Source organism: Solanum tuberosum, unplaced genomic scaffold, assembly GCF_000226075.1.
Source record: "Solanum tuberosum cultivar DM 1-3 516 R44 unplaced genomic scaffold, SolTub_3.0 scf00027, whole genome shotgun sequence".
In the NCBI taxonomy this organism is placed as follows: Eukaryota; Viridiplantae; Streptophyta; class Magnoliopsida; order Solanales; family Solanaceae; genus Solanum; species Solanum tuberosum.
The window spans coordinates 1,220,004-1,232,897 of record NW_006238953.1 but is presented as its reverse complement, the minus strand read 5'-3'; the positions used below and the strand labels follow the sequence as shown (position 1 = coordinate 1,232,897).

Below are 12,894 nucleotides of genomic sequence, written 5' to 3'. Positions count from 1 at the left end.
GGCCTCAAATGCTCGGCCTTTACCTGCTGGCAGCACAAGCAACGGGAACCAAAGTCAGCAATATCTCTCCTCATGCCACTCCACCAGTAATGCTGCCTCAAATCACGATACTTCTTCGTTGTGCCTGGATGGATAGAGTATATAGACTCATGACCCTCATAAAGTATCAACGGTATCAAATCCCCAATTCTTGGAACACAGATGCGGCCGACGAATCTCAGCACTCTATCAGGATCTAAGGTAGCATGACCACCATCACCCGCTAATACTCGATCTCTAAAGGCCACCAAGGCCTCATCCTCAAACTGACAACCACATATCCTATCAAGCAAAGAAGACTGAACTCCCATATACGCCAAGACGCGTCTAGAATCTGAGATATCCAACCGAACCATGCTATTAGCTAAGAACTGAATGTCCAAAGACAAGGGTCGCTCCTCAAATAATAAGAAGGCTAGACTACCCCATACCTCACCGCCTTCTGGCTCAAGGCGTCCGCTACCACATTCGCCTAGCCCACATGACAAAGAATAGAGAAGTCGTAGTCTTTCAGGAGCTCAATCCAACGACGCTGCCTCGAATTAAGGTCTCTCTGGCTCATGATGTATTGAAGAGTCCTATGATCGGTATAGATCTCACATCAAACTCCATACAAGTAGTGCCTCCAAATCTTAAGTGCAAAAACTACTGCCGCCAACTCCAAGTCATGGGTGGGGTAGTTGCGCTCATGAATCTTAAGCTGCATCGACGCATAAGCAATAACTCGGCCCTGCTGCATCAATACACAACCCAAACCAACACCGGATGCGTCACAATAAACCGTAAAGCCCTCGCCCTCAACGAGAAGGGTCATATAAGAGCGGTGGTCAATAGCTCATTGAGCCTCAAAAAGCTCGCCTCACACTCCTCTAACCAAAAAAGGGAACATCAACACGAGTCAACTGGGTAAGAGGTGCTGCCAAGGTAGAGAAACCCTCCACAAATCGTCTGTAGTAGCCTTTTTGTCCGATGAAGCTCCGAATCTCAGTAACTAAGGTAGTCCTAGCCCAACCATGAATAGCCTCAATCTTCGCCGGATCTACCATAATCCCCTCCTTGGATACAATTGCCCCAACAACACTACAGATTCTAACCAAAACTGGCACTTTGAGAACTTGGCATAAAGCATCTGATATCTCAAAGTCTAGAGCACAACTCTCAAATGCTCCTTATGATCACCCCTACTCTACGAGTATATCAAAATGTCATCAATGAAGACTGACGAAGGAATCAAGATAAGGCCTGAACACGCGCATCATTAAGTCCATAAAGGCAGCAAGGGCATTAGTCAACCCAAATGACATCACCAAGAACTCATAATGGCCATAACGGGTCCTAAATGCTGTCTTAGGAATGTCCGCTGCCCTAATCCTCAACTGGTGGTAACCGGACCTCAAATCAATCTTAGAGAACACTGAAGCTCCCTGTAGCTGGTCAAATAGGTCATCAATCCTAGGTAGAGGATATCAATTCTTCACTATCACCTTATTCAACTGCCTATAGTCAATGCACCTGCGCATCGTACCGTCCTTCTTCTTAACAAAAAGAACGGGAGCTCCCCAAGGTGATACACTAGGTCTGATAAATCCCTTACCCAAGAGATCCTGAAGCTGAACACTGAGCTCCTTGAGCACTGCAGGAGCCATACTATATGGCGGAATAGAAATAGGTCGAGTATCCGGCTCAAACTCAATCGGAAAATCAATATCACGCTCTAGGAGTAGGCCAGGTAGGTCGATAGGAAACACATATAAGAAGTCACGAACAACAGGAACTGACTCAACCGTAGGGACCTCCCTACTCATATCACGCACAAAGGCCAAATATGATAAGCATCCGCTAGCCACTAGCCACTAGCCTCCTAGCCCGAATAAAAGCGATAACCCTAACTAGTGTGCTACCACGAGATCCCTGCCACACCACCGGAGGAATACCAGGAATGGCTAAGGTAACGGTCTTAGAGAAGCAATCTAAAACAGCGCGATAAGGAGATAACTAGTCCATGCCCAGAATCATATCGAAATCAACCATGTCAAGCAATATAAAGTCAGCCCGGGTGTCACGCCCCTGGATAGTAACTAAGCAAGATCAAAATACCTGATCCATTACTAAAGACTCACCCACGGGGGTCGACACACGCAACGGCGCTACCAGAGGCTCATATATCATACTCAAGCAAGAGGCATAGTAAACAAAAACATATGAAAAAGTAGAGCCTGGATCAAATAAAGCCAACGCGGGTTGTTGACATAAAATAATCGTACCTGTGATCACATCGTCTAATGCCTCAGCTTCCGCCCTCGCTGGAGCTGCATAAAAATGGCTATGTCTGCCTCTATCCTAACCATCAAACCTACCACCTGACCTGCCTCCTCGGGGACCACCCTGTATACCCTGATGACCACCTCTACGGTCCTGACCCTGAACACGGCCTCTAGCTGGAGGTACTAGTAAAGATGGGAGAGCTGCCTAAGGAGTGGGAGCAATTCGACTATGCTGAGGGTAGTCCCTGGCCCAATTACCCATCTCACCACACTTAGAGCAACCCTGTCGAGGACGACTCCTAGAAGAACGACCACCATGGCCAGAAGAACCCGACTGAAACACCGCACGGCCCAGACTCGAACTGGCCTCGCTTCAACCACCATCTGATGCTTGAAGAGAGGTCTGGGTAGGCCGGCAAGACTGACCCTGTCGAAACTGTCGTCCGGTCCTGTCATATTAATCCCTAGACTTGGGGCGGGAGTCACTGTAGCTACTCTCATGCCTAGCCTTCTTCTCGCTACCCCTTTTGGCCTCGCGACGAAGATGCTCCATAGTACTGGCATGGTCAACTACGTCTAAAAGATCGACCGCAGAACTAAGGACTGGGTCTCAAGTCGAAGCTGTAATCTCAACCCAAGAACAAATCACCTAACTCTTTCCTCCTCTGTGGTATTATAAACTCTGCATGACGGGAGAGCTCGTGGAACCTAGTCTCGTACTCTGCCACCGACATGGAACCCTACTCCAACCTGCAGAACTAATCCCTGAGGCGGTCTCTGACGCTATGAGGGATAAACTTGGCCAAGAGGGCCTCAGAAAACTCATCCAATGATACCGGTGGAGATCTAACTGGTCAGGTCTGAATGAATGTGCGCCACCACTGCCTGGCTGGCCCATCTAGCTGGTAAGCAATGAAGTCGACCCCTCTAGACTCCACTAGACCCAAAGTGCGAAGCTTCTCACGGCATGTAGTAAGAAACTCGTAGGTATCCTCATCCACAGCCCCAGAAAACCTCGGTGGTGTTAACCTGAGAAACACACCAAGCATCTTCTGGTCCTCAAGCGGCATTAGATATGTCCGCTGCCAAGGGCTGTACTCCCTCAGGTGGTACCTGGACCTAAGGTGCCCTCACTGTTGGCTGATACTGCGGTACTAGTGGTGGTGTAGCTAGGGCGGGTAGCTGCTGCATACCCCAAGCACACCCAAGAGATGAGAAATAGCTACCTGGAGATCTGGAGTCAAAACTGGTCCGGGTGGCGGGTGTGCTGGACCCGGGCCCACCGGCTGATCTGGTATACGAGGTGCTGGAGGGTACGTTAATGACTCTGGATCCTCTTCTCTCTCCTGGGCTGGTGCTGCGGCCCTATCTCGACCTCGGGGTCGGCGTCTACCCCAAGCTGGGGGTCTATCTGCAGGCCCGGGTGCATCACCCCTGGCCGCGCCACCTCGCGAGTGAGCCATCCTGCGAAAGAGTGAAACAAGTGAGATTTCAAGGAACCAATAAGACACACGCTGCACGAAAGTGAAACAAAAGAGGAAATCTTTCTAAAGACATCCTGTAGCCTCCCGAATATAAGTTACGAACATCTCCGCACCGATCTACAGGATTCTACTAGACGTTAGCTCTGTACAAGTGAGACCGATGAATCTGGGGCTCTGAAACCAACTTGTCACGACCCAATTTCTCGAATCTTGATGGCACCTACTATGCCCTACCACTAGGTAAGCCAACCTGTAACCTAGAACATCAAGCAATGATTGAAAGGGTAGAAACTAGCGAAAATAATAATCTAAGCAAGGACAACAATGCGGAAGCAAACCAAAATAAATATATACAGAAATCACTCCCAAAACTTGGAAGTCACTAGTACAGAGCTATCTAATAAAGAGTCCAAGTCCCAAAAGTGGACCACAACAAAGCGTGTCTCAAAGGCAATAAGACTAGCTAAAACAAAAGAAGGAGACAAGACAAACCCAAAACGCCAAGTGCTCGCCCTTGTCTCCGAATTACAGCTGCAAAAGAAAGCTGGAACGAATCACCGCTGGTAACTGGTACTGTGACCTGCATCACGAAGTAGATGCAGATGGTAACATGAGTACGAAAACAACAGGTACTCAGTAGGCATCACAGGCCGACTGAGCAGAAAGCGTAAAAACAATAATAAAGGATAGAATCTAGACACAGAAAGGTGAAAGAGGAAATGAAAAGAAAGCACACGAGGATACCAAAAATAAACTAAGTACAACTAAACTAAATCTAACTGGGCCACCATAAGCCCAGAAGGTACACTCGTGCGCAAGTTTAAATAAAACCTGAACGGACCCCCATAAGCCCGACAGGTGCACAGAAAAACTGAGTCTAATGAGAAAAAAGAAAACCGGGCTCCAAGCCCAAAGTAAACAAGATAATCCATTAGACTCCACCAAGCCAGCAGTGCACTCCCAGCCCATCTAGAAAGAGCGAACCGGGGACACCCAGCCAGCAGCACACTACCAGCCCAACTAGAAAGAGAGGCCCGAGGGCGATCGCCGATATCACCGAGTCCACCTAGCCAACGATACGCTCCCAGCCCGGCTAGAAAGAACGACCCCGTGGGTGATTGTATCTCTAATAGAATCCAATCCAACAACAGCCACCATGGAACGCCGTCCACTCTAAGAAATCACAGAAAAGGCTCCAAGCCTATACTATCTCAATCCCACAGCTTTAGTGATGCACCAAACCTTCGAGAACGGTTGGGACTAGAGGGAGAAGATACAGAAGTGCAGCAAGCAGCGATAACGCCTAATCTAAGGCTCATATTATCAGACTCAAGTCTGTTACTCCAGTCTACAAGGAGCTAAGTCATCCGAACGACGTCGGCAGAAAGTCAAGGCTATCCAGCCCACACGGGTCATAGGTCTAAGGCAATGCTAGCCTAACCTAGACTAAGGACATCATGCTTACGGTTAAGGATAAACAAGGCATACAACACATAGCATACACACATACAATATCATTTAGCACATAAGCATTCAACTCTACTAAACCGGTTGACATGATACTACACCCGAAATATGGCCAATCGATCCTAACATAAGGTATCTAATCAAAGTAAAGTAGGAAACTGGTACCCACCCCCAATTTACTCCAATCAACATGATTTTACACAATTAAGCTCAATCTAAAAGAAGAGAAACCGTAGCCTACCTTAAGGCCAACTCCGCGCGCTCCAAATCAATTTGTCGAAGCTTTTCCTTCCCGATCGACCCTTTAACGCTGCCACTCTATCAAATATAGGATCACAACGTTAGTACGGTCGTTTAGATACGAAAATTACAACAAACGGAGATGGGTCAAATTTGGAGTCAAAATGGGAATCGTGGGACCCGCACCGAACTGTTCGGATTTGAATCCGTCAAAACACCCAAAACAGTACCCCGAACTTGTGTTCCAAAATGGAACACAATTCGTGGCTCAAAACGCAGCAAAACTCAACATGCAAGGAAAAATCACATTTTAATTAACTTAAAAGAAAACATGCAGCGGTCTAAACTCGAAAGTTATGAGAATCGAAAGGTTCCCAGCACTCTTTGAACACTCTACGACAAACCCACGATAATTTCCAACACGTGAGGCTTCGAATCACCCAAAGCCGAGCTAAAATGAGTGAGATATGACCAAAAACAAGGATGCCAAAAATAAAAGCTCGAAAAAGGGCCTAACAGTCAGGTTTATAACCAAATTTACCTCGAATGACCTGCACCCAACAACATCCGAACACTCTACAGTGAAGTCACTGAAAATACGAAGCTCTCGCACTTCGAATCGCCTAATTCGGTTGAGAGATGAGAGAGTTATGAGTGTTTTAAGTTTGGAAAGGGTTGCTTATATTTTTTGCATATATAGCAGATTTTTCTGCAATTTCTTTCCAAAACTTAAAACAACGATTGGGTGCTTCGAACTCGTTCGGAACTTCGTGCACGCAAACGAAATATACAACCATACCAAATTCAATATTCCAGACTCAATGCCGCAGTCGAAATTTCCATAAGTGGTCATCTTGACAATAAGTGGGTCCCACACTCAAATGCCATTTTAAGTCAAAAATCACAAAAGGGCTCGGAAAAATATCATAAACCTCGGGACACAAAATTAGGGTCAACCTAGACCAAACTCGACATTTCGGAGCTAACCACGCTGACGGAATTCTAATCCGAGCATGTTTACTCAGAATGTTGACTAAAGTCAAACTTAGGCAACTTAAAGTTAAAACGCCTAATCACACCGACTCACACTGAAAACCTCGGGAGTCATGCCGACCATGCTACTAGCCTAAAATGACACTTCTGGAGCTGATGGAATCGTCATAAGCTCCAAAAACTCTAAAACTCGCACAAAAGTCAAACGAATGACCAAGTGACCGAACTGTCAGTCCCAACAAGTGATATATGACTTTGGGTCGCTACAAGAACGCTCTTAACGAAACACCGAAGGCAAAACACAGAAATGACCAGAAGGGTTATTACAAAGCCACATAAATATCATATGTCATTAAACTTGCAAAAAGGAAATCAAAGGTTTTATACTATAGAATTATAAAATTTTCTATGAATATGAGGAAATTAATAAAAGCAAACATCGTGATGCTAGCAATGGAATGATCAGTCTAATCCTCCTCCTCCTGAGCAATAGCAACAACAACAACCTTTGATGTGTTACTCTTGTTGTTAGGCAGAAAAATGTTGTGAATTCTTTGAATAACACCCCCATTCGGAATGGTCAGATCTCTAAGAAATTGATTGAGCTCTTTATCAAACCTAATAGCTAGCTGAATGTGCCTTGGAATGATCCAAGTCTTTTTGTCATTCCTCGCTGCAATTCCAGCCAATTCAAGAACCTACAAATAATCACATATATGTAAAATTTAGTAATCACAAACTCTAGAAATTTGACATATCAAAAAAAGAGAAAGAGAAGGAACTTGAGAAATTCACCTCAGCTGCAAGGTACTCAAGCACAACAGCAAGGAGTACCGGTGCTCCGACACCAACACGTTTGGCATACTTCCCGACTTTGAGGAATCGAGCAATATGAGCCACTAGAAATTGGAGGCCATCTTTGCTGCTATGAGATCTTCTTTTAGCATTTGAACCAAGATTTTTCCCTTTACCGACCATTGATCTTTTTCACTACAAAAAAAAGTTTTGCTTTTTGATCTGTAGAAACAAGAGACAAATGAAGCGGAAGAGTTAAACTATTGTGTGTGTATGTGAATTCCTAAAGCAATCTGGCTTTGGTATTTATAGCCCACAGGAGTTATAATCCAGCCAATGAGAAGACAATCACGAGAATTGAACTTGTACGCCGTTGGATGAAAGAGCAAATCAACGGTGGATAAAGATGTTGACACATTTTAATCAATTTCAAGGATTATAATAAGTTTATTTCCAAAAATAGAGGATTATGATGTGTTTGTTTCCAAAGTAAATAAGCATTATGATGTGTTTGTTACCAAAAAAAAAGGGACTATGATGTCTTTAATATGTTGCCAAAAAAGAAAAAGACAGAAGGGATTATGATGAGTGTGTTGCTCAAACAAGAAGGGGACAATTTTATTCTTTAATATTTGGCTTTAATAGCCATTTGAACATATTTGAAGTTTTACAACTTATTAAGACTAATTTGTATAATGAAAGGCGAAAACATATTTTAAATGACTAATTTATTATCAGCTCAACAAGCCTAAAACTAAATGTAGCCCTCATTTTAAAGCAATAATAGGTTATAGTTATTTTTTTAAAAAAATATTGTGTATTGTCTATATAAAATATAAAGTTTTCATATGAGAGGAAATGATTTTTGAAGTTTAACGAATCTAGAATCCTATACGACTCAAGAAAGATTAAAAGAATTGACTATAATTTTTTTTCATTAAAACATAAAATAAAATTTAAGGCTTCCATTTGAATTTGGCTTTAGGTCAATGTTTGAGCGGCCCTTCTTATTTCTATGGATTGAGCAATGAAAATGTACACTAGAAATCATAATTTAAATTGCAAGTGTCTAATATATATTTCATGTGTTCATGGTGTTCAATTGGAACACACAATAGTTCAAGTGTCAAAAAATAAAGTACCAACAAGTTTTAAGGAAGGGTCTAGTTATTAAGGTTTGCTTTGTTTTCTAACGTTATGTTATTGCCTATTAGCTAGGTATCGTGAGGATGGAAAAAAAAATGAAGTGCATGTTTGATCATATTTTTAATCATTTTCACTATAAATCACTCACAAAAATTGAAAATAACTCTATTTTTTTATTCATGTTGGATACAATTTCCAAGTTTTTAATATTGTTTTTAACTTGGAATTAAATATTTTTTTTTTAAAATTTGACCATTTTATATCTAATTGTCCACAGAAAAACAAGAACTAGACAAGAAAGATTTCGAAACTTTACTTTCACAAAGAAATATTAAATGCAACACATGTCAATATATATTGAAGAAAACTCGTGTTTGATAATATGTGAAATAAATAAGTTGGATAATTAATACTCATCAATAACTCTATGTCACGACTCAAAATCAAGTCATGATGGTGCGCATTATAAGCCCTCACGTAGGCAAGCCAAAACCCTAACAAGATAAAAGCGGAAGACAAAAATTACTTTTAAAAAGAAGGAACAGAAGCATAAATAAATATACAGAACAGGGACATAGTATAGAATTGTAAATATGATAAACAATATAGAAAACAGGGCCGAAGGGGCCAAGAAACACAAACTAAACACAATAATCAATCTCCGGACCTAGTGTCACTAGTACATGAGCATCTACATATAGAAAGGTTGTATTTACAAGTCTGTCTAACTAAAAATACAAAAATATAGACAGGTACAAAAGAAGGAAAAATAGCAAGCCTCCGGACACGAAGAGCTCACCACAATTTGAATCTATGACGATCACGGGAGATCGACCGCTCTTTGAGAATGGCTCTTACTGAGAGCTGCATCAGAAAAAGTCACAGAAATCTAGTATGAGTACCAAAATAATGGGTACTCAGTAGGTAACATAGGTCAACCAAGCTAAGAAAGATCAAATATATATATAGAAGCATGACAGTTCTAAACATTACAATGGAAATGTTCTAAGTTACAATAACTAACTATTGAGAAAAGAGGGAAAACAACACAACATAGTGAGAAGGAAACACTTAAGTACAAGACAGTCGTAACATACATACAACAACTCACACAAATAGGATGATGCAATGCAAGTGATGAATACAAGAAAGTAGAAGCATGGAAGAATCCTTGAGCCACCCAGAATGATACCTTAGACTCATCAACAAGTGCAATGTAGTGAAATATTACTCGTATATCAATCGACAGTCTTCCCAAAATGATACATCAAGCTTATCAGTGTAAAAGTGGCCCAATATGCATACAAATTCATAAACCAAGTATTTTATCGTTTTATGTCATTAAAACTCTGAAAAAAGTTGTATTTTCCCATATAAACTCTTCTCTTAATTTAACCAGTGAACCTCCCCTTCACAACTCAACATTTGGGGAAAACTTAGTGAAAACATTCCCATTCCTCAAATATAAAAGTCCCAAGGTTTTTCAAGAATAAACAAATCAAATGCGAGTACCAAATGCATGATATCATACCAAGATATCATCCACCCAATCAAAATCAACACATCAAACAATCATTAGGGTAAAAACCGACGCAACACAAATGTACTAACCTGGAACTCCAACTAGTCCAAGCTCACAACCTTCGGCCCAACAATAAATAACATTAAAGAACTTAAAGGCTCAAAATATAACAACAAGCACACAATCATTCATAAACAAAGAAACACGCGGAAACCTAAGTTTCATGCCACCTACAAGTATTTCTAAGGATACTAAACGACACCAAGATCAATGATCAACCTAGACTATAGTTTTCCGGCTAAAACCTAAGCTATGTAACCAAAACTGGCCATAAAGAGTCTAAGGATCATACAAACCTACGAACTAATCCTAAAGTTTACCTAATGATAGAAAAAACTCAATATATACATCAATTATCCAAGACAAGTCTAAAAGGTGTTAAACCATAACCTACTTCGAGGCGAAAACTGCACCCGAACCTCTACTCCAGAACTTTTCCCTTCCATAGGGTCTCCAAACACTGACATGCTATCAAGAACATAAAATACAAGTCAATACAGGAATAACGATAGACATGAATTCATAATCATATTAAAAATATATCATCTCTTATAATTATAGAAAAACTTTTATTTACATTACTTTAAATCTACTCACTACAAGTATTTGATCATGAAGTTTCAAAATAAATTGATATTGTATTTCAAATTTGGGAAATAGTTAATAAAGCATTCTAAGAGCACTTGAGAGGAAAAAATTGAAACTATTATACACATCAGGAAATGAACATATCAGAATAAATAACAGTAGAACTAATAAATAATATGATAACTGAAGAAAATTAAATAATAGGTAATACTAATATCCAAGTATGTTGAGTTTTTATTCTAAGCTACATAAATATCAGATATCATTAAACTTGCAGAATGGAAATCAAAGGTTTTATACTATAGAATTATAAAATTTTATATGAATACAAAGAGATTAATAAAAGCAAACATCGTGATGCTAGAGATGGAATGATCAATCTTTTATTCTAAGCTACATAAATATCAGATATCATTAAACTTGCAGAATGGAAATCAAAGGTTTTATACTATAGAATTATAAAATTTTATATGAATACAAAGAGATTAATAAAAGCAAACATCGTGATGGTAGAGATGGAATGATCAGTCTAATCCTCCTCCTCCTGAGCAGCAACAACAACAGCTTTTAAAGTGTTACTCTTGTTGTTAGGCAGCAAAATGTTGTGAATTTTTGGAATAACACCACCATTCGGAATGGTCACATCTCTAAGAAATTGATACAATTCCTTATCAAACCTAATAGCTAACTTAATATGCCTTGGAGTGATTCGAGTCTTTTTGTCATTCCTCGCTGCAATTCCAGCAAATTCAAGCACCTACAAACAATCACATTTATGCAAAATTTAGTAATCACAAACCCTAGAAATTTGACATATCAAAAAAAAATAGAGAGAAGAAACTTGAGAAATTCACCTCAGTTGCAAGGTACTCAAGCAAAACAACAAGGAATACCAGTGCTTCGGCTCCAACACGTTTGGCATAATTCCCGACTTTGAGGAATCGGGAAATACGAGCCAATGGAAATTGGAGGCCAGCTTTGCTTCTACAAGATCTTCTTTTAACATTTGAACCAAGATTTTTCCCTTTACCGGCCATTGATTTTTTTCACTACTAAAAAAAAGGTTTTGCTTTTTGATCTATAGAAACAAGAGACAAATGAAACGGAAGAATTGAACTGTTGTGTGTATGTGAATCCCTAAAGCAATCTGGATTTGGTATTTATAGCCCACAAGAGTTATAACCCAGCCAATGAGAAGACAATCACAAGGATTGAACTTGTACGCCGTTGGAAGAAAGAGCAAATCAACGGTGGATAAAGATGTTGACACATTTAATCAATTTCAAGGATTATAATAAGTTTATTTCCAAAGTAAATAAGGATTATGATGTGTTTGTTTCCAAAGTAAATAAGTATTATGATGTGTTTGTTACAAAAACAAAGGGACTATGATGTCTTTAATATGTTGCCAAGAAAAAAAAGACAGAAGGGATTATGATGAGTTCGTTGCTCAAACAAGAAGGGGGCAATTTTATTCTTTAATATTTGGCTTTAATAGCCATTTGAACATATTTGAAGTTTTACAACTTATTAAGACTAATTTGTATACTGAAAAAAGATAACATATTTTGAATGACTAATTTATTATCAGCTCAACAAGCCTAAAAATAACAGTAGCCCTCATTTTTGAAGCAATAATAGGTTATAGTTATTTTTTAAAAAAATTATTGTTTATTCTATATAAAATATAAAGTTTTCATATGAGAGGAAATAACTTTTAAAGTTTAATGAATCTAGAATACTATACGACTAAAGAAAGATTAAAGGAGGGCGGAAGAGGAGACTGTGAATGAGAGAGTTCCTCCCCAAGATCCTCAAGACCCTTAATTTCCTAATGAAGAAGAGGCTATGACTAATGTGGATATAAGGGCGGCTGTCCAAACATTGACTCAACTTATGACAACTCCAACTCAAGCCGTGACCATTCAAGCCCAAGCTATAATGGTCCAAGCCAAATGAGATGTGGGACCCCGGGGAAACCCTAATGTGAGCACCATGGACTCAAGGTTGAGAGAATTTACTAGAATGAACCCTACTATGTTCTTTGGTTCTAAAGTGAATGAAGACCCACAAGAGTTTGTGGAAGAGGTCTACAAGATAGTGGATGCTATGGGGGTGACTTATATTATTAAAGCCGAACTAGCCGCATATCAATTGAAGGATGTGGCCCAAGTATGGTATATTCAATTTAAGGAGAATAGGGCTATAAGAGCGGGTCCCATAAGTTGGGAAGTATTCAAGAAAACATTCCTTGATAGGTTCTTTCTCCGTGAGAAGAGGGAGGCCAAAGTTGAGG

The 12,894-nt window shown here is 40.3% G+C and overlaps 2 protein-coding genes and 1 non-coding gene across 3 annotated transcripts; all 3 read right to left on the bottom strand.

The window, feature by feature from the left end:
- Positions 1–6,562: 6,562 nt before the first annotated feature.
- On the bottom strand, positions 6,563–6,610 carry MIR8032A (microRNA MIR8032a). Its single transcript, NR_130389.1, has one exon. It is a non-coding gene; the product is annotated as a microRNA MIR8032a (primary transcript).
- Positions 6,611–6,954: 344 nt separating this feature from the next.
- Positions 6,955–7,465, bottom strand: LOC102580684 (probable histone H2A.3). Its single transcript, XM_006341741.1, has 2 exons — positions 7,283–7,465; positions 6,955–7,185 (listed from the first exon to the last, which is right to left on the bottom strand). The coding sequence occupies exons 1-2, from the start codon at positions 7,463–7,465 to the stop codon at positions 6,955–6,957; spliced, it is 414 nt and encodes a 137-aa protein (XP_006341803.1).
- Positions 7,466–11,127: 3,662 nt separating this feature from the next.
- Positions 11,128–11,635, bottom strand: LOC102580348 (probable histone H2A.3). Its single transcript, XM_006341740.1, has 2 exons — positions 11,453–11,635; positions 11,128–11,355 (listed from the first exon to the last, which is right to left on the bottom strand). The coding sequence occupies exons 1-2, from the start codon at positions 11,633–11,635 to the stop codon at positions 11,128–11,130; spliced, it is 411 nt and encodes a 136-aa protein (XP_006341802.1).
- Between the last annotated feature and the right edge of the window lie 1,259 nt (positions 11,636–12,894).

Coding starts and splice junctions, on each gene's coding strand:
- LOC102580348 (XM_006341740.1), bottom strand. CDS start 11,635: ATGGCCGGTAAAGGGAAAAATCTTGGTTCAAATGTTAAAAGAAGATCT. Junction 11,356..11,452: donor TTGAGTACCTTGCAACTGAG/GTGAATTTCTCA, acceptor GATTGTTTGTAG/GTGCTTGAATTTGCTGGAAT.
- LOC102580684 (XM_006341741.1), bottom strand. CDS start 7,465: ATGGTCGGTAAAGGGAAAAATCTTGGTTCAAATGCTAAAAGAAGATCT. Junction 7,186..7,282: donor TTGAGTACCTTGCAGCTGAG/GTGAATTTCTCA, acceptor GATTATTTGTAG/GTTCTTGAATTGGCTGGAAT.